Here is a 26899-nt window from a genome sequence, read left to right as displayed (position 1 = left end):
TGATGTGTGAAATGTTTGTAAAATAAATACGCAGATATTGCTGAGAAAAGCTTCTTCTCTTGTGGTTATTGATACCCAGTTTGTAGTGTTTAACAAAAAGTTAAGTTCTAACAACGACCCTTTACGATCCAATTATTTTTTTTACCACCCAGGCCCTGTAATGATATTTGTATTATAATTTTTTTTGGGTTAATTTTCTGTTTTGGCGGATGGGATACCAGATGATGATTTTATTTTTTTAAATAAAGTCAGTCTTCAGTGATTCCAGTTGTGCAGGTCCACGTCCAGGTTTTACAGCGGCCTCTGTCTGTGTCTGGCAGCAGCGCAGCATGAAAGCAGTGGGAAACAGAAACATTATGGCTGCCACTCTGTCTCTCACTCAGGTAACACTGTCTTACAACTCAAATATAACGATGGCCATCGATCCGTGGCCTCTCTGTCTGTTTTGCTCGGAGACATTTCAAGTGTGTTTGTGAAACTACGTCGGCAGAAACGCGGACTTGGCGCGACCCTCGTCCCTCTTCTGGGAAGTTGATCGCTGCTGTGACTGGGAAAAGTTTCTGCCTAATCTCTTCGGGGACTGCGTAAGGGCGTATGCTAGCTAGCTAGCCTGCTAGCTAAAAGCTAGTTAGTGTGAAGTGTTGTGCTGTTATAGAGCCGCTTTGTTAAACTTGAGATAACCCTCACAACATGGCGTGGTTTAATGTATTTAACGTGTGTGTGTATATAATGGGCCGGGGCATAGTTTGTCCTGGCCAAAGAGATGTTAAAAACTAGACATTCATGTTGTGGCTTCACTGTCATGTTCTCTCGTCGATAGTTTCTGCTAACATTGTTTTTTGTTTTTTCACTGTGATTAAGTTACAAACATGAAATCTCTCGTTTTGGGATTTTCCCATGCCGCTTTTTGTTGCTTGTTAGTTTGTTAGACCGAACATCCTTATTTCAAGTAAACACGCTGCCCCTGACTGTGTTTGTGTTTTCCCCCTGTGACCTCTCTGATGTAGACAACTTGAACTGTTAGCTCAGTTAGCCACTGCTCTTGTTTTGTTTCCTCAGTGTTGCATGAACAGCTCTTGAATTGAACAGGCTGTTTTGACACTAGTAAGAGGAAGTAACATGGCACATGTAGCACTGCTGTTACAAAATGTCAATCTTGGTGCTCGCTGAATTGAACTCTGCAACATGTTAGTTTGCACAGTAAGTTATTTAGCAGGTCCCTTTTTATATGTGGTACAGTCTCATACCTGTTACCTGAGCCACTGTTGTCCCTAACAACAGACAGGAGCTGTCAGCCTCCTCCATTTATCTCTCAAAGATGAGTTGAAAACCTCTTTGTTGGTTTATGTGTAGTCAGACTTCAGTAGGCAGTCATTTTCACTACTTGATAACCCTGCTGTTGATGCTCAGTTAAATCCTGGTTGTTTATATTCACATTCTTAGTTTTGATATTTTTAGTACTGATTTACTTTGTATTTAATATTATATTGTGCTTAGATTTGCTAACATTGTGCTTTTTTACTCATATTGTGTGTTGGATAACCTGCTGCTGTAACGCCACAATTTCCCAGTTTGGGCTCAATAAAGTAATTATATTCTATATGTTACTGGTTACGGTAATGTGTTTTTGTGCTTGGGTGGATAGGTTGACACGTCACAATCTAAACTATGCTGTCCTGTCAACCCTCACACTGTAGCTTTAGTGTATCTATTTGCTTTACTTTTTTAATGCGCTTTCTAGGGAGTGATTGAGGGCTGTTTTTTTTGTTTTTTTCAATGCTGACAATTAAAGTGTCACCAGTACAATGGCCGCAGTGTTACAGCCGCTAACAGTTCCAGGCACACTGTTGTGTGTCAGAAAAGAAGTTGCACTGGCCAGAGAAAGATAAGTGTGAGTCAACAGTTATCTCACTGTTAAATTGGCAGTTGACGAAGCTGACCGATAACTATGGTGATCGCGGGCCGATGTTCCAGTTGGTATCCTCCTGCACTGGAGCAATGTGTGCGAGTCTTTGACAAAACATCCTGACAAATCTCTGCTTCACTCTTGATTTTGTTTAACATTGTGAATTTGACTGATGTTGCACTGGATGACTAGCCATTCAAAGAGCATGTCCCCGTGTCCGATTGAATCAAAGATCAGTTATTATCCACCTCTTTGTCAGTTTAAAAGCAGTACAACTAATGACAGGTTCCGCTATATGAAGGAGGAAATGCTGACAATAGGGTTATAGGAGGAAAGGGGGTGTTTAGGGAGGATATGACACAAGGCAGAGTTAGCTGTTGTCTGTGGAGTGACGCCTACACTAACCATCTGAAGCTGACCATCAGTATCCTGGGGAGTGTATACCCTGAAGTCGGTATGCAATTGAGCAGAAAACTTGTGTCTCAAATGAGTTCAACGTATGGTGTCAGATATAGACTTCACTGTAATTCTCCAGAAAAGTATTTGCCAGAAAGGCAAATCCTTCTAAAAAGCAAGCAAGACCTGAAAAGGCAAACATTTACATGTGTTTCCTCAGCAAATGTAACTGTGCTGCTTTTCTCTACAATGTATTTTGAAAATTAAATGTATGGAGTGTGGAAACTTTTGATGGACATGTTTTGGATCAACTGGCATTTTACAAGTGAAATGAGTAACCAATAGGAACAGATAGCAACACAATAGTTTAAAGGAAAAACTGTCATCTATCACAGGCCAGTCCTGTATTTGATATCTGTAGCATAGTGCTATGTCTTAGCTGCTATAATAGGGATGTTCCTAGCGACTTATTTCCAGTCGATTACACAGAGATATAAATTCAGGCTAGTCATCTAGTCTAAAGGTAAGAAAACACTGAGAAAACTATCTGAACTGATCAAAAATTACTGAAGTTAGGGAGAAGAATTTCTTTTACAGTCATTGTCATGATGAGCTGTGTTATCTTTTCAGACCAACAGTATCACAGCGTCTTTGGGTAAATATTGCAGGACATAGCGAGGTTGACAGAATTGAATAATGGAGTGAACCACTCTCTCAGATCAATAAACTGTACTGCCTCATCTTACCTGTTAGGTTAGCCACCATGAACTGTTAAGGCATCTTCTTTTAATCTTACATGCAGCTGATGTCGTAAAAGACATGTCTGTGGGTGTGATGAGCAAAAAGAACACAAGATTTGAACATATTGGTTGAAGTCTGAATGTCCTCCATTCTCCATCTGTAATAGATCAAGCTTTTTTCTTTTGACAGCTGTCTTGGCTCAGCCGATAACACACTATTTGTAGCCAGCAAACGCTGGTTGATCATTTGGGACTGAAAACAGAAAATGCAGGATTGAGAAAGTGTTTAAAGGTAATTAGTTCATTCCTGATCAGGTTGTTTTAAATTTAGGAATTTGATCAATTTAATGCATAAACTAAAAAGAGGCCAAGTGAGGATACACAAAGTGAGTGGTCAGAGTTTTTTTAAATTTTCTGAGAAATGTTGTATAAGAGCTAGCAGGGGTTCAGTGGTTAAATTTAAAGTTGTCTAATTGTTCAAACATTTTTTGTCTTTACAGCTCTCCAGTGGAAATCCCATCTATGACAAGTATTATCGGCAGGTATGGAAAAATGTCATTCTCAAAATGTTAAAGATGGTGTTGAGATTAGGCTGTGGTGTCTTTTATAAAACATACAGTGTCTTTGCACCACTCAATAAGGGTATATATTCTTCAGTAGGAAAATGTGAGAGCGACTTGTATATGATCAGATTGTGTTGTAATGTAGATTGCTCTGGAATAGACATGGCTGAAGTACAACTAAAAAAAAATCTAGATGTAGAGAGAATTACTGAGATGTTATCTTTTTGTGCACTGACCCTTTAAACTCTCAATGCTGATTTCTTAATACGCTGTAGTGTTAAAGTGAACAGCGATCTCTTTTTCCCCCTACTTGTTCTAGTGTTAGTGTACAAAGGAAGTCTCTCTATGAATTAATAATGTTTCCCTTTGCCCAACATGTCAGGGGAGCTCACTGTGAGCTTCATGAACGACTACTCACAGATCCACTGTCAGGCTTATCGACTGCTCAGGAAATAGCTTTGGTTTATTATCAGTATTGATTTAAATGGCCCTTGTATCCCACAGGGACATTTTTCCTCCTATTGTTGAGAATGCACTTAAAGCTGTTTACTAAACTAAAAGAAATCCATTGCCTCCGGTTAAATGTTTTTGGCTGTTTGTGTGTAGGTTGATCCGACTGGCAGTGGGCGGGTGGCAGCAGCAGATGCTGCTCTGTTCCTGAAGAGGTCAGGCTTGGCTGACTTAGTCCTGGGGAAGGTGAGAAAATACTCAGATAAGCAAAGCTGTATTGCACCTGTGTTGTCTTGGCTGTCTTGTCTTGACGTTAATAAATGTGTTAACTTTATCTGTCTTCATAGATCTGGGATTTGGCAGACTCAGAACGTAAAGGTGCTCTTAACAAACAGGTATAAAAGCACTTCAAATGACATTCTACTGGTTTGTTTAATGTGAAGAAAGTGCTGATGAAAACTGGATTTATATGAAATACTGTACCTTTGTTCTCCACAGCAATTCTTCATAGCCTTGCGGTTGGTGGCCTGTGCTCAAAATGGCCTGGAGGTGGCACTCAAGAGCCTTAATATGGCTGTTCCTCCACCTAAATTTGTAAGACTTCTATTCTGAACCTCAGCCTTTACAGTCTATGACTTCAGCACATATTCTGTCCAAAATAAGATTCTTATTTAAATTCTGCTTATGTGAATTAACCTTTCAAATTGCTTTTTAATAAGAGGGTCTTTTAACACATCAGAAAGCTAAACCTTTTTCCTAAACATATTATTTAACTGCCAAAGAATGTAAACATGTTACTTGATTTTATATTTCTTACTCAAACATTGGTATGGTACATTCTTTTGAAGAAAGTTATAATCACTGAGTTTTGTTTATATTCCCAGCATGACACAAGCAGCCCGCTGTTAGCAGGAGGAGTGGCGGGTGACATCCACTGGGTTGTCAAGGTGAGGCAGATGCACCTTATTATTCTGTTGTTGTTGTTGTGGCTATATATTTAATTTCCTTATACAAAAAAAAACTATATGGAAAATCTCAAAGGTCAAATATAACAGACATTTTCAGCCATGAGTACAACTTGTGGTGTAACAAAATGTCACTTTGCTTGGTTTCCATAACTGTGCTGGTAACAATAACAGTGTTAATGTATTTTCTCTCCCATCTCCCCCAGCCTGAAGAGAAAATTAAGTTTGACTCCATCTTTGAAAGTCTGGGTCCAGTCGGAGGGATTCTAACAGGAGACAAAGTCAAGCCCGTCCTGCTAAACTCCAAACTGCCAGTGGACATCCTAGGCAGGGTATGACCACTAAACTGAACCAGTTCTAAAAGTTCAATCTTAGAGAAATAACATTAGTAATGTACAGTCAGCAAGTAATACCCATCCCTGCTCCTTTTAACATTCCTTATCAAATAGAAGACACACATTAACAAACTGTTATTTATATGTAACCGTGTAAATGATAGAAAAGGAAACAATCCATGAGGCAGAACATTTTTAAATAAAGGATGTGAAATCAAAAATCGGGTCGGTAGAAAAGGAAGTCATTTAGGAAGTGAAATTCCAAGTGAGTCAGGCCTTTTATTGAAATGTATCATATAGTTTTGTAATGATGTGTGTGTTGAAGGTGTGGGAGCTCAGTGACCTCGACAGAGATGGCATGTTGGACAAAGATGAATTTTCTGTGGTAAGGAATGAGCTCAAATCAAAGATGGAAAGAAACCACAAAGGTTGCACTTACAGCCTGCAGTTAGTTTCATCTAACGCTGTTTGAACTGTTATATTCAAATCTGTACTATTGTAAAGAGTGTAGTAAGAGCATTGATCTCACAGACATTGAAGCCATTACAAAGTTTTCTTGCTCTTTTTTTGAAAAGCGGCTTTCATCTGTGTTTACTGTATGAATATTGTTAGAAAAAAATCACAATCCATATTCATTTGTTGTTGCGTACTTGTGTTTGACATGCAACCTTTGAAGTCATTACAGGCTGTGAATATTATTCTGCGTCACTGACTGGAACCGATTCCAGGCATTTGAAAGAACTGTGACAACTCAATAATTACTGGATGGTAATTTGCCTTTAATCATTGATTCTCCTGCCCTTTCCCAGGCGATGTATCTGGTGTACAGAGCACTGGAGGGGGAGCCTGTCCCCATGTCCCTACCACCTCCTCTGGTTCCACCCTCAAAGAGGAAAAAACCCTCTGTGCCTCCCGTGATGCCCCTGTTACCCTCGCCCCCCTCAGTCAAAGACAGTCGCTCCTCCCACTCCTGCCCTAAGACCATCCCCCCACCCCCTAAACCTGCCCCAGCTCCTGCTCCTGCCCCAGCTCCTGTCCCAAAACCAGCAGCTGCCCCAGTGAGTACCTGACCAGTCTCTCCTGTGCCTGCAGTACCAGGAAAGGTTTCAGGATATTTTCTTTTAAATTACCACAGAGCTTATTTGAAATGATATCCGAGTGGATTGTTCAATGTGTTTTTCAAAAAAGAAAGACGAAAGGCTTTATGATTGTAAGTATGTTGTGTGTGTCTTTCACTGTTGTTTCCCAAGGTTGTATTGAATCCTGCTATAAAACATCATTATTGCTAGATGATTCCATTTGTTTTCTGTGCAGTGGGTGGTGTCACCAGCAGACAAAGCTAAATATGATGAGCTATTCAGCAAGACAGACAGTGACATGGACGGACTTGTATCTGGACCTGAAGTGAGAGACATTTTCCTAAAGACTGGGCTGCCCTCTGCCACACTAGCACGTATCTGGTAAGTAGGGAGAGGAAGTTCTCCTCCACCGGGATGTTAGGCTAGCACGTTAAAATGCATTGGAATTTTGGCTTAAAATTGATGTGAATAACCCTGGCTGCAAGTGTACATCAGGCTGCACAAAGTGGTTATGAATCACTCGCTGTGTTTTCAAGTTTCACCATCAATAATATAAATAACTCAAAATGACATTTAATTCTACAAAGGTTTGGAATGCACAATTGTCAATGATGAACAAAGGTGAAACAAGACAACAAAGGTTTCCCTGAAATAAAGCCTGTGGTGATTAATTAAAGTTTAATTTAGTATTTTAAATGTTAAATGACAATAAATGCTGTGAACAAATAGTGATTGTTATTTAAACTTCGTCTGCTGTTCCAAGGATTTTAACAGCATTTGTCAAAGAACTGCAGTACATTGTTACGCATCCTACCATGAAATGTGACCTTGTATGGATTTTTAGCCTCACTCATCATATCGTGACTGTCCTGTTAATTGCTTTTTGTAACAGTGACCATGACAATCAGGCCGGCTATCAAAAATAGTTGCCTGAGGTGTAAATCGTTACTCTGTTATGTCACTTGTCTGTGTGTGTACACTCAGGGAGCTTTGTGACATTGGAGACATCGGGAAACTGACGCGCGAGCAGTTTGCCCTGGCACTTTATCTGATCAATCAGAAGCTGACTAAAGGCCACGACCCTCCTCAGACTCTCTCCCCAGAGATGATCCCTCCATCTGACAGACTCAACGTTAAACAGGTGAGTCAATCGGATCACTCATGTTTATAAATATAAACTGGGAACGTCTGGATCCTTTTTAAGTCTGAGTTCCACATGAGAACGTGCCCGAAGGTACAGAAAATGCTTCTTTTTTTTGTTCAACTTAAACAGAAAACTGGACCGGAGCCCATACATCCCTTATAATTACACTGATTATGTTTGATAATTAGAAAAACAGTTCAAAACTGAAGTTTTACTGATAGAACTTTGAACCAGAAGGATTGATCTTGTAGTTTTATTAATTTTATCTTGAACATTGCTTAGTTACATTGATGGGAAGGTTGCAGAAAAATTAAGATTCTTTTTTTTTTTTTTAAACACATAGTTGAATTTATTGTCTGCTTTGTGTGTTTGCTAATTTCATGTTCTATACATCATTATTCTGGTATGCTGTTATCACTCAATTATTTTTCTTCATTTTTAGATTCATAATTTTTCTGGCTTTCTTTCTTTGAAATATTTTTGTGCATTTTTTTTTTTTTTTTTTACTTTGCTGCTGTTTGTCTTTGTATTCCTCCTCATGCATCACTTTTATGCTCTTTCCTTCCCTGTGTCTACTTTTTATAATCTTATATTTCATCCACTTCACAAGTGCAGCCGGATGATCCTGAGTGAGTGTGTGTGATAGTTTACTTACTCCTTAGCATCTCATTAGAACCGTCTGTCTTTGTCGGCCATCTCACAGCCTCGCCTTTACTTTTCTCAATCATGAATCAAACCTGCTTTTATTTAAAGATAAAATCAGGAACATCTAGTAGATGGAAGTTTTGACATTAACTTACATAAGAAATTCATTACGTTTCCAAAACTAAATGAAAACGGCTTAATAATAATAATAATAATAATAATAAATAAATGGAATGGTAAGAAGGTGAAATGTTTGATGTCACATGGTGGTTATTACTTTTGATACTTCAAGTGAGCTGAGACATTCAAAGGTGCAGCAGGGTTGCTTTTCCATCACTGTGACTACAGGGAGACGCTGCAGTGGCTTACCAACAGTGTGTCTAAAGAGACAAATTAGCCTACGATTTAAATTTCCCTAAATGCAATCAAATTGATGTAGTCATACCTAACAACGAGGAGGCAATGTACACGTATTGGAGATATAACTTCATCGTTTGTTGATTGTCGTGTTGATGTCCTTCAAGGCTTAATCCTAGGACCTCTTTTATTCAGTTTATATGTCAATGATCTGCCACTTGTTTGCCCAAAAGTAGAAATCAAAATGTATGCAGATGACACTGTCATTTACACACACGGTAAAGACAGGCATGAAGTTTTAGGCAGCCAAATTAACTTCAGCAATGTCTAAAATTGCAGATTGGCTCACAGAATCTTGCCTCACACTGAAAGAGGTCATATTATGCTCCTTTTTGGGGTTCGTATATTTAATCTATGTACTTACTAAAGTACGTTCACAATTGCTAAAGTTAGAAAAATGTTTTCATGTACTGCCCCTCCATGCACCGGCTCGCTTCTGACTCTCTCTCTAAGGCTCTGAAGTGCCCACGTTCAGAGTCCCCACGTGTGCCAAGTCTGATCTGATTGGTCAGCCTGTCGGCTCTGCCGTAATTGGTCAGTTGCTCAGCACGGTTCTCGGAAATGTCACGCCCCTTTTACAATATTGGGAATGCAGCCACTTTGGCTCCGAGGAGAGCAAAAACATTAGCACCTTAGCACTACTGTACTACCGCAGGCTACGGCATATCGTGTGCGTGCTACAGAAATTAATGGGCGTGCAACATGAGCTGCTGGGCTTGCCACAACGAGCGAATGGGCTTAGATCAGTGATATCACACTGACAAGACGTCACACTGGCAAATTTTTTTCGAGGGGGACTAGAACCGAGCGTGACATGCAGCTAATGCTGCAGCTAACAGGAGGACATAGGAGAAGCCGCGTTTCCGCGGACTTTGAATTTTTGCACATAGATGTGCCTAAACATGCACAGGACACTTGGAAAACACACTAAAGAGCATATAAAACCAGAAAAAGCATAATATAGCCCCTTTAATGTGAGCAGAAGAGCTTTTTATATAAGGATAAATTTATTTCAACCAGATATCAGTGTAAACGGTGAAAGGATACAGACATTTTCACATTTTAAATACCTGGGAATTCTAATAGACACGCAACTGTCAGGTGTAACACTGTAATATTTAACCTAAGGAATATCAGGTTTATCCAAAACCAGTTACCCATTAATGCAGCAAAGCTATATGTGCATTCAATGTTTTCTCACGCATCATGCTGTATCACAAGCTGGTTGCAAGCAGATAAAACGACACTCGCCCCTTTCCAAGCCCTGTAAAAGCAAATACTTATGGCACTGGACAAAAAGCCAACAAATTACCACTACTGTAACATCATCCAGCCATATAACCTTTGAAAATGTTGTTGGTCTTGCTGATGCTTGTCTAGTTTACAAAGTTATCAATGGTCTGGATCCTTCCCCACTAAAGGGGGTCATATCACTGAGTACAGATAGAGGAAGAACAACTAGGACCGCCAACAGGGGGGATTGTGTTATATAGCACAGATCGTCTGAGTTTGGCGGAGTAAAATCAGAGAGTGCCGTAGCTTTGCTGAATTTAATTCTAAGTTCATGGCTCAAATCAACTCAATCATGTCCTCATCCCACATAAACACATGACGTTTCATGAACTCTGTTTGATAATGTTGTATTGTATTGATATGTTATTATGATATTGTTGATGTGGTGTTTATGTGAGATATATGTTGTTGTGGTATAGCTGTTTTTTAGTGTAGTTTTTAAGTGCTCATAGCCTATTACTGTTTTCATATAATTTGGGAATTTCACTGTGGACTAGTGTAATGCCATTGTTCAGTGGTTGTGTACTGTTGTTTAGATGTTGTTAGTGTATGTTTTGTTTCTTAACAGAGACATTGTCTCTGTCTCCTGCCCAGGGACGACAGATGTAAAGTAGTTTATAGATAACTCTGGTACAGCTAATAGGCTGTACACTGTCCCTTTTCTAAATAAAATGAAAATATGCATTCATTTTTCACACCCGCTCTTTCACTGAGAAGTAATTTCAACCCCCACCCTTCTTACTGGGGGAGTCATTGATGAAAACCCATTGGTTTATTGAAGGGCAATTCAGCCAATCAAGGCTGTTCAATTAACCCACCAGGCCAGAGAAGATTTTACAGTTGAAGCATGGTAAAGTTACGTGCATTCAGCTTTAATCCCGTCATTCATCATATGCTGAGTCGAGCTCAGAGCTAACAAACGGATGTAGAGGCTTCCTTCTGAAAGATAGTCAGTCACTTAATCTGATATGTTTAAGATAAATCCACCTCCCAAAACAACGCAAGTGTAACATTTGTACCTCTTGATCATTCTTTTAGCTGTTATTATTCACTCTCGTAACTTAACGATTTAGCAATGTCCCCTTTGCGGACTTTCAAAATAATAGCACATTTTATATGAACACCAGAAATAAAGAGACTGAGGCTCACGGCAATATACTAGCCTTAGAATACCTACACTTTTAAAATTGCTGCTCCACCACTGACAGCCCTAATTAGAACAACATCATTATACATAGAGCTTCTCTCTATTACTGTCAGTTTCATTATCCTTGAGTCAGTCTGCCTCTTGTCCATGATATATTGGGTCTTCTTTTGTTCATTCATGTGTGCTTATTGTGAAGTGTAGCCGTGTTGATCATTCCCTAATATTTTTAAAGTATCCAGGATTTTTCATCAACATCTGACATATTTGTTTCTTATTTTTTTTCTAAAGGAGTCTTGAACTTTTCTTTGACTTCAGTTCATTCTTTGCCTAGAGTACAGTATCATGGTTCATTGTTATTCAACATTTTGTCATGTACCGTCTTTCTTCTTCAGAACAACTTGGCTAATCTGGCAGCCGACTTCTCGGCCATCAAAGAGCTGGACTCTCTCAGTAACGAGATTGTTGAACTACAAAGGTAGGCTTTTGTTTTCTTTACATTCTCCTTATGTTCCAAACTCTCACTGAAGCCATGTTAGTGCAGGTTATGTCACTTGTTCTGCAACAAAGGACTGAGGAAGCAGGATCTAGTGTTTCTGAATGAGTTTGTCCCTGGTTCAGGTCTCCAGGATCATATCACACTCAGTACTTATAGTCTGCTCATATTCACACCCACAGCTTTCATGAAGGTTGATGGATAACATTTTTGCTACAGCCTACAAAAGCAGCAGATGGTTACAAAGCTGAGTTCTGTAGCTGGAGGTTGATAGCAAGATAGAAGAAAAATATGCTATGTATAAAACAGACTGCATGCATTCTCTACCTGTCTATGTTCAGTATTTATTTACTATTTTGTGTGTCTTAGTCTAAAACACCTTGCAAAAATGATTTAAAATAACATAAAGATGTTAATTCAATATTTACGTCTGTATTTGAGTCATTAACAAAGTAATTTAGACTGGAATTACTGCCATTGCTCCACGTCCTATTTTAAATCAAAATACTTTTTAAAACCAAAATCAGTTTTAATCGATAACTCTTAAGTTTCATTCATTCTTTTCTTTTTCTCTTAAAAGTGAATTGCAAAGAGATTTTTTACATGTAAACTTAATTTGACTGATGGTTGGTTGTTGTTATCAGATGTTAAGGGTTTACATTTGGCAACTGTCAGAATAGATCTCAATAATGAAAGCTGAAAGTGAGAAGTGAGAAAATAGTCTTCGACCCTGACCCTACTGTAACTACACACACACACACACACACGATGACAGCTGTGCTGACAGCTGTGTGTGGAAGGAAGAGAAGTTAAGGAAGATGTATAGAAAACAAAACAAAGCGTAACAGAGATCAGAGCATCAGAGAGACAGAAAGTATCTGAGGAGAGGAGCTTGAAAAGATGATTCACGTTTGTAAATGCTTCAAATTGTGGCAGCAGACCTCTGCTCATGATGAGGAGGCCGAAGACGGTAACAGGTGAGTGTTGGAGAAGAGGAACAACACTGAAGAGGCATTTAGTGGAGTTTTACTGGAAGGGATGCACTTCAATTAAGGGAATTGTGTGTTTTCTGTTAAAGAATATTAAAATAACTATTGTTGTTTTTAGTCTGTTCAAACCGATAGCAAAGGATAAGCTAGTTTAAATATTAATAGTTGTTTTTTATCTCAGTCCTTTAAAATTGTCATTGAACTCGAACTCGACATGCAGGTGTTATTAGCTATGTGAGAAAAAAAGGAACCAGGATTGTGCACATTAATAGTTAAATAGGGTTGATCATGTAGAATAATAATCACTCTTTGAAAATGAAACAAAAGTACCATGTTAGTAGTGTTTACAGATGTATTATTTTCTGTTTTAGAGAGAAGAACATTGAAATCAAATGTCATTCAGGATTTCTCATTTTAAGGGGCTCCTTAGTCTTACCACTGCTGTTGTTTCATTCAAAGTTTTTATTTTTCATTTTGAGAAGCATGTGATTGAAATCCAACATGATGTTATCTTCTTATTCATATAGGAGCCATATTCCATACATAGCCAACGTTGCACTGCATGTTCTAAACAATTACATCAGTTGTAGCCAATGAACTTCCCAGACAAAGACTTGCATTTCGGTGTCTCATACATTGTATGCTTTGACAATAATTGTCTCTTAAGTAGTGCCAGTTCAGGGCATATCTGTGCTGTGTGTGTGTGTGTATGTGAAGCTCCCAATGTGTGTTTACATGCCTTGCCTCTGACGCTTCTGCAACGCCATAATGCGATGTGAAATCACTCACTGATGTGCCAATATTACACCTTTACAGTTGCAATGTTAAAGGACAAAGGCACAATGACTGTGAACCTTCATTTTCGGTGCCATATAACACACCTAGTACTGCACACTTTTGAAGTTAACATTCAAGTGTTTCTTCTGTGTAGATTTGAAAACTAAAATACACTATTATTAATAGCCAGAGAGCAAGTTATGATGCATCCTTCACCCAACCCATTCCATTTCCTCTCTTGCTGGGTGGATGAAAGAGTGAAGCAGAGAGGTCGAAGATTCTGGCAGAACAAATGATTGATGTTGTAGGTTGGCTCATCAGCGCACATCCTCCCTCCATCCTCAAGGCAGCCATCTGCTGCTCGCTCCTCTTCTCCCACACATGAGGACTGAGCCGGCACATGCTCACTTTCCCCATCACTCACTCTCATCGCGCTTACGTCGGGCTGCAACTCTACAGCCCTGAAGTCTTGCACACATTCCATTTTTTTTCCTCCATATCACTTCACACACACCTGCCGTAGCTGCGGGCGCGCTCTCTGTGCTGTGGGAGTGGAGTTTGGGATTTTTCAGGACATCATGGTGGCTCAGGGAGAAGAGGTGGTGGGGGTTCAGGGGCAGAGGAAAGAAGGCTCAGTGGAGAGATGGCTTGGGCTGGGTGGGCTTGGAGTACCTGGTCTACCCTCTCTGTCCTCAGTTGCTAAATACTCATGTCTCTTGTGCTGGACCCCCAGGGAGAAGATCACTGTGGAAGAGGAGATAAAGGAGAAAGAGGAGGCCATCAGACAGCGCAGCACCGAAGTGCAGGTAAGGTCTCTGTTTGTCTGCGTGCAGGATTTATGGAAAGAATAAATCAAGGCTAGAGTCTCTTAGAAATTACAGTTTTCTTTCGATTATGCTTTTGGAACATATAAGCTAGTGTGTGTGTATGAGCTTGGTGTAATCAACTGCTTGTCCTTTAAAAAAATCCAGGTCAGACAGTAGGTGCTAAAGCAGTTGTTCACTTTTGTTGTAATGGACATACTGAAGGAGGAGATCAATAATACATTTAGCCAGCTGTCTCAGCTCCTTGTTCACAAACACAGTTAATGTTTCTCAGAGAGGAAGAGGCTGGTGTCCTTGTGTAGGCGTGCCCGTCTGCTCTGAGCCTGAGAGATGGGCGCTATTTTGGGAGCTGACTGCTTAAAGGGCTAGTCTGCTCTGCTTCTTGGAGTTCAGTCTGATGTGGGAGTGTGAGAGTGGGTCTCAGGGGAGTCTCACGCTGATGTTGCTGAATTTCCCGGCTGCATTGCTAGGTAGACTGCGATGCTTTTGGATGTTTATATATTCATGTGTTTTCTAAATATAATCCGCGGAAATGCTTCATTGTGATTGGAGTCTAAGGAGGGGTAGCAACACAGATCACGACAATTTGCTTTGGCAGAGGCGTCTTTTCTGTTGTGTGGTGTTGTATTCTGTTGTGTTAGTCATTCTTACCTAAACAGTTCGTGCTCTGTCACTGCAGCCACCAAACTGTCAAATTATGTATACACAAGAACAAGATGTACTGACTGTCATGCACCTGTGATTTCAAACTGTCTTCACTAATTAATATTTCAGATTTGTATTCTTGTTTCTATTGTCCTTCATGTGTCCTTTTTTTTTCTCTCTTTTTTACTTTTTAAAGCTTAATTTTTGGGCTGTTTGGGCCTTTGTTGTAGAGATAGGACTGTAGATAGAGTTGGAAATCAGGGAGAGAGAGTGGGGAATAACCACAGGTCGGATTTGAACCTGGGCCGCCCTCTTGGAGGACTATAGCCTCCGTACATGGGGCATGCACACTAACCACTGTGCCAGCAGCGCCCCATGTCTCCTTCTATTTAAAGGACAATACAAGCCGCACTGGTGTATTTAGCAATTACATAATCCACAGTCTCATAACCAGAGTGAAAAACATGCAGTTTGTGTTTCAATCTTGCTTCTACGTGGTGCCGTTGAGGACTGAATGTATGATTGTTTAGTGGCTTTACTACTTTGTTCAAGAATCACTTCTAGGGTCTGAAGACTTGATTCTATATCCCTTCTTTTACTTTTCTTCTATCAGCCAGCTCGGTAGGAGAGACGGGGAAAGTGGTGCCAGCCAGTCAGATCAAATGAGCACTCTAAACCACGAGATATCTAGAAAGACAACATTTGTCAAAATAATTTAGCTCCTAAAACTTACACCCTACTCCTTTCATTAGGTCTGTCATCCACTATTGGCCTCTTTTAAGAGTCTGGCGGCGCTATTAAAAAATATTAAGAAACTCTAGTTTTAATTTCCCTTATTACTCATATATAGAATTAACCAGTATTACCAAAGTTTTTTTTTTTTAAAGGATTACATTGTGAAGAAGGTACATACACACGCTTATTTCCACCATTTCGCCTCCTTGCCTCGATGTTTCCAGGACTTACAGGATGAAGTTGCAAGGGAGACTGAGGACCTGCAGCGGCTCCAGACACAGCGTCAGAAGGTCCAGGATGCCTTGGACGAGCTGGACCAGCAGAAAGGATCCCTGGAGGAGCAGCTGTCTCATATCCGCCAGCAGACCAGCCAAGAGACCCAACTGGTAAGTCTACCAGACGTTTCTTTCCCAGCAGACACCGTTATTTCAATACTGGAGTATTACAGTAGTATTATATAACTTTTGTTTTACTATGTTCAAAGACAATGCATTGTATTCTATTCTATGCTATGGTTACATCGATCACAGATTTCATCACTACAGTCAGAGCATGAGGAGCAGGAGCAGAAGATATGTCAGTATGAGGAGGAGCTGGTTCAGGCCAGAGAGGAGCTCCTTGCTCTGCAGGAGGAGAGCAGGAGGCTGCAGGAGAAGGTCCAGGCTGCTCAGGAGCAGCTCACCCCTCTGAAAGACTCTGTACGAGACTCCTTTAAACAAGTTTCACAGGTCTGTGCGACTTGCTCAGTAAAACTCTTTTCTCTGCAGGAAATATGTCATATTTTTCCATTTCTCTGCTTTTCCTTAATCCTGTCTCTCATTCTGCTCTCTTAGGTTCAGCAGAAACTGAACGACCTCCAGGTGGAGGAGAGGTCAGTGACTGCTCAGCTCAGTTGGAAGAGGGCCCTAGAGGATAGCTCTCCTGTCATGATGAATGGATCAGCAGGCCCCTCCGCAGACCTGCACCGGATGGACCCCTTCCAGCAGGACCTCTTCGAGGAGGACGAGCCTAAAAAGCTAAAGGCAGAAGATCCAGCTAATCTCTGGATTCAGCAGACAGAACCTTCACAACAAAAGGAGAAAGAAGAAGAAAAAGAGAGAGACGAGGAAGACGAGAAGGAGGACAAGAGTCCAAAGACACCAGAGGAAGACAAGCAGAAACCTGATCCCCTAGATGATTTGTATACTAGTTTAGCCTCATCGGAGTTATGCAATAATGTCTCACCCCCCACAAAGTCCCCGGAGAACACTATGGAGGTAATGAGTAAACTTCGAAAAGAAGCCGATATAATGCTTAAACATGTCCCTTCCTTAACACGTGTTACTGTTTAGTCCATATACTTATGAACCACAAAATAAGTGCAGTACTTTTTTTAAACTCCCACCAGTCCTGCAAGACCAGCGTGCCTGGCATGTTCAAAGTTCTGTTGCAAAGTAGGAATGTAAATTAGTTCTAGAATATGTGCCTATAAGTAAAACCATTCACAGCTTGTTGTCCTCTCACTTCTCCAGGAACAAAGTAGTCATACTCCCGACGTCTCCTCTGAGGTAACAGATGATGCAGAGGAGTCTCCTAAAGAGAGCTCTCCAAAGGTAAAAGATACCTGTGATATATGGATGGTCTATAGCGCAAGTATCCAAGAAACACACATTAGAATGCACAATCCAAGATATTCTGAGGTTTCAGGAATTGACTAATCAAAATGTTGGATGTAAATACAGTGTTTCTGTTAATCAGGTGTCATCACCAGAACCAGAGAGGAAACAGGAGCCAGCTGAGTTCACAGAAACCACCTCCTCCTCTTTACCCCCTCAAATCGTCCCGCGTTCTCAGCCGCCTCAGACAAACCCTCCCTCCCTGCCTGAGATGGACTTCTTTCATTCAGACCCTTTTACTGACCGTGAGTCCCCACAAACATCTTAAGTAATGAGTTGGTTACAGATTTCGGTTGCTGATACTACTGACGACTTGTTAACTTGATGTTATGTGGATGGATTGACGATACAATTTTATTTTTTATAGATGATCCATTCAAAGATGATCCATTTGGAAAAGCTGAAGCAGCTGGTAAATTCTTGTTGTTAAACCCTGAAATGTTGTCTTTCAACCATACAAAATAATATTTGATATAAATCTGTCTAATTCAGAGACCTCTGTTTTTGTTCAATCAGACCCATTTGGAGGAGATCCATTCAAAGGGTCTGACCCCTTTGCTGCAGACTCTTTCTTCAAACAGACCCCCAGTGCCCCCTTCTCCTCAGAAGATCCCTTCTCTGCCTCAGCTGACCCATTTGGTACTACTACTGGAATCCCAGAACCAGATCTGTTTGCATCCCGGCCGAGTGACTCAGCTCCTGCACCAGCAGCTGATCCAGATCCCTTCGCCTCCAAACCTACAAATCCAGCATCGACAGCCAAGGATCCATTCAGCTCTTCAGGGAACAATATGGCGAACTCTGATATGTTTGCAGGCAAAATGAACGCCACCGTGGAGGAGGATCCATTTGGTTCTCAGGATGGAGGGACAGATCCATTCAGTTGCTCTTCACCAAACTCTGAACTGGCTGTGGTGAGTTGACTGGCTATAATGTAGTAGCACCTGAACTCATTGTTACGTCATTTAACATTTTTAGAAAGAGGAATAAGACAAAAGCAAATCCTTGATCAATAATAATAACTGTTTGTTAACTGTGTATTTAACATTCTGAGAATGTATTTATTTTCACTTGTAGCAGCTCAATAAAAAGCCTTTGTCTGTCACCTTTAATCTCCTTTACTCCTTTACCTTTACTCTCTATGTTTTATGCAGCCATTTATACAGTCATTTCATGTCTGTCTAATAATCTGGGGGGAAAAATAACTTTAACCTTGCATGCCAAGTTACAAGTTTCTGAGTGGTCACAAGAAAAATCTTGTTTAAAGATTATTTTTTAATTTTACTAATCAGAAATACTACAACAGAGTTGTCTGCCACTTTTTATCCTGCTGTCCTGGTGCAAATGGAACACCTTAAATAAAAAAAACAGTAAAAACTGTAATGATGCCGTTTGTGCTACATTGGAATTAAGTGAAGTATCACTTAACGGATATCAATCATAGTTTATCACATTAGGTTTGAGGACATTTATGTCCACAGCAGAATGTTTTGTATAATTCTCTCTGATTTGTACTGTGTTTTGTTTTTAGAAGGACTCTACTGCATCCAATGACCCGTTTGCTCCTGGTGGTACTACAGTCAGCACAAACTCAGATTCAGGTATGACTTGTGGTGTAGTGCCATCTTCTGGGGACAGACCGGTTTGCAAGTGGTTTCTCATAATATGTTTTAAAAGTTACTTTGTAGACACATTTATTTTAAGTATGGAAAAATAGTCAGTTTTTTTTTTTTTTCTAATTATTTTTTCTTGCTGATAAATATATGCACTCGTGTTTCAGATCCATTTGCTGCTGTGTTTGGTAACGAGTCCTTTGGAGGAGGCTTTGCAGACTTCAGTGCCTTGACAAAGGTAAGTCAGTGATGCTCAAGCCCTGTGATTCACCTTCAGAGTAAATATAATACTTTATATGGGGTTAAATCAGAATATGAATTTGGAAAGGAACGGATAATGAGATAGATAGATACGGCTATTTTCTTGTCCCAATATGCTCGTTATTATCCAGAATTTAAAAACGAAACGCACAGGAAAGTTCATTTTAATGTCATGTGCTTTATTGAATCAGCGTGCGCCGCCTGCAGCTCCAGTCACCTTCCTCTGCCCCTCCCTCTACATTCATTTACTGAGACGTAGAGTTCATATCAGTCAAACCTCCGCAACGTACATATAAATAAATCTAAGAAACTGTTGTATTAGTGGTATGTTTTAGCCCCATTACAGAAGTTATTTGTGGGCTCGTGTCTCTACTCGCAGGCAGCGGGCTGCACACCGGCTGTGTAGCAGTCTCTTACTGTCTCGTATTCGGGGAAGATGCTTTAATAGTTTAGCAGTAAAAGCCTTTTGTTCAATATTTTATTTATCTTGTTTAGTCATTCAGTTCATTATTAATATAAGTCGAATAGATTGACTTCATGTCTACATGTATAACTCTAACTCATCATAACTTATCATAACAAAGGGTCCGCTATCTGATTCCAAAGTGGAAAGGTCATCCTCACTGCACAAACATAACACCTATGGACCCTAAAGATGTAATTTTAGAAATGTAAATGTCTTACATATCTGACCTAACCTTAAGTATTTTTTAAGAAGCAAATAGGTGGACTATCACGCAAGGGAAGCATTTCATATTAGATTTCAGAATGGGGTTACAACATGTTTTGCCGGTAAATATTTTTTCTGTCTCTGCCATATTCCCCGATCTGAGGTGAGGACCCTCTCCACTGTAGTGGGAAATGTTCACTTAACTCACCATTCATGTGGATTTGTTGAATATCATAAACCTTGTTTATGAAGCAGTCATATCATGTCAGCGTCATATTTTATGTTTCATTCTTGTTAATACTGCATGAAATTCATTTTGTTTTAACCTTCTGTTTTAGTCAAATGGTTCTGACCAGTTTGGCATCAACAATAAGAACCTGTTTCAGGACGAAGGTCAGTCTGCAGGCCCTGACGTCCCCCCAGCCCTGCCCCCAAAAACTGGTACACCAACTAGACCACCTCCTCCACCTCCAGGTCAGTACCTGCACTTTTCAAATCTCACTATGGAAAGAAAACTGTGATATGATTGTGGTCTTACTGTAATTCAAGTATGTATTCCAAGCAGGTTTGAATTGTTTTGGAAGTAAAGAAAAAGCTGTCCTTCATCCTCTCTTTGTGTCTGTATCAGCTAAGAGATTGTCCATCTCCAGAACCGAGTCCTCTGACTCCTTCCAGCGACGAGGGCACTTCCCCCCGCAGCCTTCAGGAGACTTCTCCTCCTCATCCTCCTCCTCTTCCCTGCCTGTTAAGGACCCTTTAGCCGACCCCTTCGCCCCCTCCTCCCCACCTCGCCACAACGCACGGGAAGCTGACCGATTTGCCAGCTTTGACAAAGTGAGAACCTCCCACTCGCCCTCTCCCTCACCTTCAACTGACTCTCAGTAGTCACGTCCTCTCCTTCCTTTTTTTTCCTGCTAACAAATCACATTCACAAGTTTTATTTAGTTTTAACTACCAGGCAATCAAGCCAGCGTTGTCATCACTCCATCCACTGCCATTATAAAGCCCCAAAGAAGATGCTACATGGGTTTATTAAACAACCTTGTTTTCCTGAGCTTAACTGACAATAAGCTATTCAATCTTAAATTTCAGTTGTTCTTTTTTGCGTCCTGTCTGCTGATGGTGTATATGTTCTGATCTTTTCTTGCCATATCTAGAGCCTTTATTCCTGTAATTATTATCTGTTCTGATTGGATATTGGGATTGCACTTAATTGAAATCCTATGAATGAAGTCAAAACTGTTGATCTTTGAGGAAATGCACAGAAATGTAAGTATAGCAAAAAGGATACATTGATATATTATTTCTGTAACATATGTTTAGAAACATACATACATTCTGTTACAATCAAATGGGTTATGCACATTTACATTTTGATATCAAGTCCCTCGTAAACATTGGCAGTGAATGGAGAGATGAGAGGCTGCTTGTATTTGTCTTTTGTTAGCATTCAGCATCCTGTGCATGTGTATATTTCATCCCTAAATTAAATGAATACATGTGTGTTGCAAAAATCCTTTATTTTATGCACCCTTCTTCACTTAAATGTCCTAGGTAATTTCCAAATGTTGTTGCTGCAAAGCAGATCTTATGTGTCCGACCAGTAACTGTGCTCAGAGTCAATAACTGCTGAGTTAGCACAACAACGGCCTGAAGGCGTTCTATTAGTTGACCTTGACCGACTAGATGCAGCATAATGCGTCATGATTGAGATCCCATTCAGACCGATAAAGCTGTAGTGTTTTACAAACTCATTGAAGGGGCCTTTTGATGAAATATTTCATTTAATGACTTTTCTCAAAGTAAGAGCCAAACTGCCGTATTAAATACGATCTTTTCATCTGTTAAGAAAAAGGGAATCACAGTTCCCTGTGTTCTTCTCCTCTCATTCATTGATTAAAAATGTTAAAACAGATTAATATATGTCTTTGAAAATATAAGAAGTTGAAGTTTAACTGTTTTGGCAAAAAAAAGTAGCCTATTGTATGTACCTGTTGATTGGTCACTAATAAATGGGTTACAGTATTAAAGTCCTATCAGCTCTTCTGTTTGGAATACTGCAGGGAAATGTACAGTCACACTTTAGATTTGAGATTGCAATTTTTAAAAAGGAAGCTTTGGTTGTGGCTTGTCTCTGGTCACTTGCCTGCACCCGCATGTCCATGTCAACCCCCCCCACCCGGACCTGCACGCGCTTATTGATTCACTCAAACCACTGCCTCTACCATTCCTCACACTATTTATTTATCCATGAGTCTGTTCATCCATCCCTTCATTCACCACTTCATCTAACCCTTGTGTGTGGTCAGCACTGTGTTGTTGAGAAACAGATCGCCTGTGTTCTCTCTTTGTGCGAGTGTCTTGATACCCTCTGTTTAAAAAAAAGAAAAAAGTTGAATAAAGAGTTGAATCAAGGGCACCATCTCTGGCTTGTATGTGCATCCATGAAACCACTCCATTCCAACAGCTGAGCTCTCTAAGGACCATATGAAGGTTTTTGCATTCACTTACCAAAAGTTATAACTATACTCTTTATGCAGCACATCAGTGTCATGCTTTGTATTGAAATTATGTTAAATTGCATTTTCCCTATTAAAATAAATAGATTCTAATTCAAATTCTTGAATTTAAAACTGCTGACATTTTCCAGAACATGCTTTGAAGTTTAAGAGTATTTCCTCCTATTATAGCTGCCTTATTTTGTACGCTCTGCTATTTCAACATTTTGAAATAATAGCAATACTTATAAAATAGTTAAAGGTTGTTATTTAATTTCACTTTTTTTTTTTGTAAGTTTGTTTACCTATGTGTTTGTCTTTTGCAGAAATATTCCTTTTGTCTGAAGTTTGGTGTGCTTTGGAAAATCATTGGCACATTTGTAACTTTTTTAGAGTTTGCTGTAAATGTGCTAAAACATGCTAAACCAACAGTATGGTCCTCCCAGTTTACCAGATGGGGTCTCAGAATCCCTTTAAATCACTTGAGGCAAAATTTTATAATAGGTTCAGATATTAAACGCATCATTTCTCATTCTATGTACTGTTTGAATGTCTTATATCATTCATACGTTGAAAGCAGCAGTTTGATGTTCCTCCTTCAGGCATGTTTTCTAATGGATCTATTCGATGTTTCCGGAATGTCCTCATCGTGCATGTTTTTGCAAAGTCATCAGCTCCAAAATAACTGCTAGTGAATGTTGTCATCAGTGCATGCTTTCCTTTGCATGGCTAAAAACACTTTGTAGCTCTGCTGTGTAACTCTAACTGTCCACACTGTACATGTCCAGTCTCTAGTCATTAGCTTCACCCGATTTCTGTGTTCTAAAGTTCTCATCAATCACCTTTTGATGTTGTGAACCTCAAAATCTGTTATTCTTTTCCCCACACAGCTCCTATTCTTTCCAAATGAAGTTCCCCATATCTCATTTGCCCATTTCAAAGTTTCAAAAAGTGCACTGACTCCCTTACTGGCCATCTTTGATGCAGGGAAATAGATTTAAATAGCTTATTTTGTTTGACTTTTGAACCATGACATTTTGAATTTAAAGACCACATAAACCTTCCTCCAAATTCACTTTTGTACATCTCAAACATAGATGTAACTAACACTACGGTGGCTGTTTTTTTTTAAAGTCTCCTATTGTAAAACCACACAGATATATGATGGCAACAGTACTGCAAAAATAAGTCTGGGGTGGTTAACGTGCAGCTTTAACATAGTTTGTCCAAAACAGAGCTCTGTTTTAGTTCTCATCTTTGAAATGTCCCTTTCATTATGGTCACGTTTTTTACCAGCCACGTTTAATAGATTCTGATTAAAAGTGTTTATGTATGGGTTTATTTTAAAAGCAGGGGTGTGTCCACACTTTTTGAACTGGGATGGCCCAACTGGGGCACTGACTTCTGCAGGGGTGGCCTGAAGTATGTGTGCTCACAGCTGAATGAAGAACATTTATTCACCCCATCACATCGACTTTTAAGTTACACAATATAATGGCAACATATACATCGTCTATACTTTAAAATGTAACATGAGCCCTCAGATTGTCCGTATCATTACAGAGATTGTAATACTCAGGAATAATGGCTTGCATTACAATGTCCTTGTATTTCTAATATTTGGGCATCTGTTATCAGCAGACAATTAAATGTCTTTGAAAAATCTGTTAACTGTATATGTGTTTGTCTCTGTTTGTGTCTTTTCCCCACATTTCTCGGCATATGTGGGTTCCTTCCTCCCCCCTGTATTTATGTATGTGTGTGTGTGTGTCTGTGTGTGTGTGTTCAAGAAACAGTATCCTACAGAAGAAGACATGATAGAGTGGGCAAAGCGCGAGAGCGAGCGAGAGGAAAAGGAGCGTCTTGCCAGGCTCACCCAGCAGGAACAAGAGGACCTGGAGCTGGCCATCGCACTCAGCAAGTCGGAACTCTCCTGAAAAACATATTACCCCGCCCCTTCTCTGTCCCGGCCCGGCACGGCACAGCACGGCCCAGCCTGGACCAGCCCAGAAAGCACCAAAGCAAATTGGGGACTGTATAGGACTGATTCAGCAGCACTTGCTGACCCCATAAAAGAGACCTCCTTTCAACAAACCCATGCCTGAATCTTTCAACACCCATTTCTCCAGACTGTGTTCTTCGTTCGTGGCGGTGTCCTGTAATTACATCCTGTTGGTCTCCTTGTTGGCAGAAGAGGACCAAGACTAGAAAAAAAAAAAATAGTACAAATGTAACGCAGTGAATACAGATGAGAGATTAACAAATGTAAAAATTGTCGATTTCAACCCCAGGTTACAAATCATGCATTAACCTTTATAGAATGTAATTTATTGAAACTTGCACTTGAGTCTAGATAGAAATCAAAAGAAGTCCTGTCTGTATCCACTAACAGAACTCGCCCATTCTATAAAAGCTCTGCTCTGTCCTCTGAGGTAACATTGAAATATTCATAAGATCACTTTAATTAAAAATAGGCTTGGTTGTTTTGTAGAGCCCCAAAATATCCTAGAGGGAGAAGTGCTTTTTTGGAGGAACTGTAACTCCGACTGCAAATTTGGTGCCCATATACTTTGTCATCCCAGTTTCTTTCTTTATTATGTCATTGTTTCTAATCACGCATGTCTTTATTTTACAGGGTTTTTTTAGAGACTAAATGGAACAAAACTACACGTATACCATTAATTAGCATTAAAAGTCAGGGTACACTACAAGGGATTGCACAATATCATAACAGCTTTAACAAAATCACAATCTGACATAACAAAATTTGTTATGTGAGAAAATAATGTTCTTATTACCAAAATACCTTTTACCTTGAAGAACTTCTGATTACTGAGACATTATTTGAAGGTTGTCTGAGATTAAAGAATGTATTATTTTTGCAGAAATGTGGCGAGTTGAACATGAGCAGAGAAACATGAGATCAAAAATAGAAAATGTTGTCAGAGATGAATGTCTCAGAATAGGGGGGGGGGGGGGGGGGGATTTGTACCACAAGGGGTTTGTCTAGCATGGCTGATGAAATGAACTTTGTTTGTAGTATTGTTAATATTGATTGATAGATACCTCACCCCCTACTACTTGAAGGTCAAAGGATCTTATTTGTCAGTCTCCCAATATGGCGTCTGTCTGATTAACACTTGGATACTGCTTGTGTTTCCTTTTTTTCTTTTGTAATGAGACTTCTTAGAAAGTCAACTTCTTCAAGTAGGAAACATTCATTTCACAATTTAAAATAAGATCCCATTTCAAAGTGAGCCACTGTTGGTGCTTTTCTTTTTTTTTTTTTTTGTGAGCATTTGTATCAACTTTCAATTTGTGTTAGTTCAGATTCTTCAACTTCTGTTTACAACAAGTGCAAGTTGATCAGCTTCTCTGCGTTCCCAGGGGAGCACTTTGTCTTCAGTCTGTGTGGGGATTTAACTTGCAAAAAAGCTGCCTGGCATGGCGAGGATAACATTGCGCGTTCCTGTGAACGCCCACATGGCAGTGTGTTGACCAGTGATGATTCCTCTTCTTCTTGTGCTCAGCTGTCGTCGGCAGTTTCTGAACGAGGAACAGCTGTTTTTCATTTTCTTTGCTAAGTTCTGACCAAATGAAGTGCACAACATTTACGACACCACTCGTCTGTTCTTGCACAGATTTCCTTTAACAAGTCTTGCTTAGAGTGAACATGGTCATATTTTTCTCTTTACATCTTTAACCAGCGTTCTACCGATGGTTGATAATCCATACGTTCTTTTTGGTGCATTTCTCATAAATCTGTTACTTGTGGTCATCTGTCTGTTCTTGTTCCTTCCCAGCTGAGTCTCCTCTCATACACGTCATGTTTTCACTCTCTTACGTTAAGAAGCCACAAAGACACCTAACTTGTATTTGTACAGACTCCTCGATATTTTAAAAATCAAGAACCACTTTTGTTTCAATAGGCTTACCCCTTATATAGGCTTTTGAAAACTCAAGCTGACTGTATTTTATTTTGTATTTTCTAACATGTAAGAAAATAAAAAAAAAACCTTATTTGGAGGTTTTTGCCAGAATAAGAAATGCATATAACTGAAACAGAATAAATATTAAACATGTAGTTTTGCAGTTTGTGTGTTGTCTTGGGACTCAGTCATGTTACTCTCTTTAACAGCCGGTGTGGACAGTTTTTTTTTTTTCTACTGACAAAAAGTAACATTATTATTACTTACTCATATGAAAACGTCGTGCATTCTTGTCTTTGGAATTTGTGTGTTTGTTAGGATCTCCATTAGCTGTACCCGATAGCTCAGCTATTCTTCTTGGGATCGACATTAAGAAAAAAAACATCATCAGGAATATAAACATGTACATTTGACCACATTATTCCGCTCTATAGTCACCACAAATAATCACATATAGAAGAGGGCATTGATAGTTTACACTCATCATTACATTTTTGAATATATATTGAACTTTACATTCTGTAACTCAGAACATCTTTTCATCACTGGTGTACTACTTTGTACTCTTATTCTAACATATTTGTATGTTGTAACCAACTGTACATGAGGTAACTAAGATGAGCTCCGTCTTGTCCATCTGCCTTAAAATTATACCCACGTGATAATTCATCTGTGTTAAAAATCCAACAAATTAATCTGCACACAGAATGAATTATTTTGTACTTTTTTA

General features: G+C 39.6%; 1 protein-coding gene across 5 annotated transcripts; it reads left to right on the top strand.

Moving 5' to 3' along the window:
• Positions 1-319: 319 nt before the first annotated feature.
• On the top strand, positions 320-26324 carry eps15 (epidermal growth factor receptor pathway substrate 15). 5 transcript variants are annotated; one of them, XM_065955901.1, is made up of 25 exons: positions 320-383; positions 3543-3584; positions 4212-4301; positions 4403-4450; positions 4554-4649; positions 4940-5002; positions 5227-5352; positions 5681-5740; positions 6165-6413; positions 6670-6815; positions 7419-7575; positions 11473-11555; positions 14073-14145; positions 15768-15929; positions 16089-16271; positions 16377-16799; positions 17055-17135; positions 17281-17443; positions 17566-17610; positions 17691-18112; positions 18730-18799; positions 18979-19049; positions 20081-20216; positions 20371-20576; positions 24031-26324. In XM_065955901.1, the coding sequence occupies exons 1-25, from the start codon at positions 330-332 to the stop codon at positions 24175-24177; spliced, it is 3396 nt and encodes a 1131-aa protein (XP_065811973.1). In that variant the 5' UTR covers positions 320-329; the 3' UTR covers positions 24178-26324. The 5 variants fall into 5 exon arrangements, with proteins under 5 accessions (XP_065811973.1, XP_020487712.2, XP_020487711.2 ...); XM_020632056.3 differs by having other exon boundaries at positions 16074-16271; positions 17715-18112; positions 24037-26324; XM_020632055.3 differs by having other exon boundaries at positions 16074-16271; positions 17715-18112.
• Positions 26325-26899: the final 575 nt, after the last annotated feature.

This window comes from Labrus bergylta, chromosome 6 (assembly GCF_963930695.1).
Source record: "Labrus bergylta chromosome 6, fLabBer1.1, whole genome shotgun sequence".
Classification (NCBI taxonomy): domain Eukaryota; kingdom Metazoa; phylum Chordata; class Actinopteri; order Labriformes; family Labridae; genus Labrus; species Labrus bergylta.
The sequence above is the reverse complement of the archived record's forward strand: the minus strand, read 5'-3'. Positions and strand labels throughout refer to the sequence as shown.

Excerpts from the sequence above, each read along its gene's own strand:
- eps15 (XM_065955899.1), top strand. The coding sequence starts at position 330 with ATGAAAGCAGTGGGAAACAGAAACATTATGGCTGCCACTCTGTCTCTC. Across the intron at positions 16,272-16,376 it reads CCTTTAAACAAGTTTCACAG|GTTCAGCAGAAACTGAACGA; the intron begins GTCTGTGCGACT and ends CTGCTCTCTTAG. Across the intron at positions 20,217-20,370 it reads ACCACCTCCTCCACCTCCAG|CTAAGAGATTGTCCATCTCC; the intron begins GTCAGTACCTGC and ends TGTCTGTATCAG.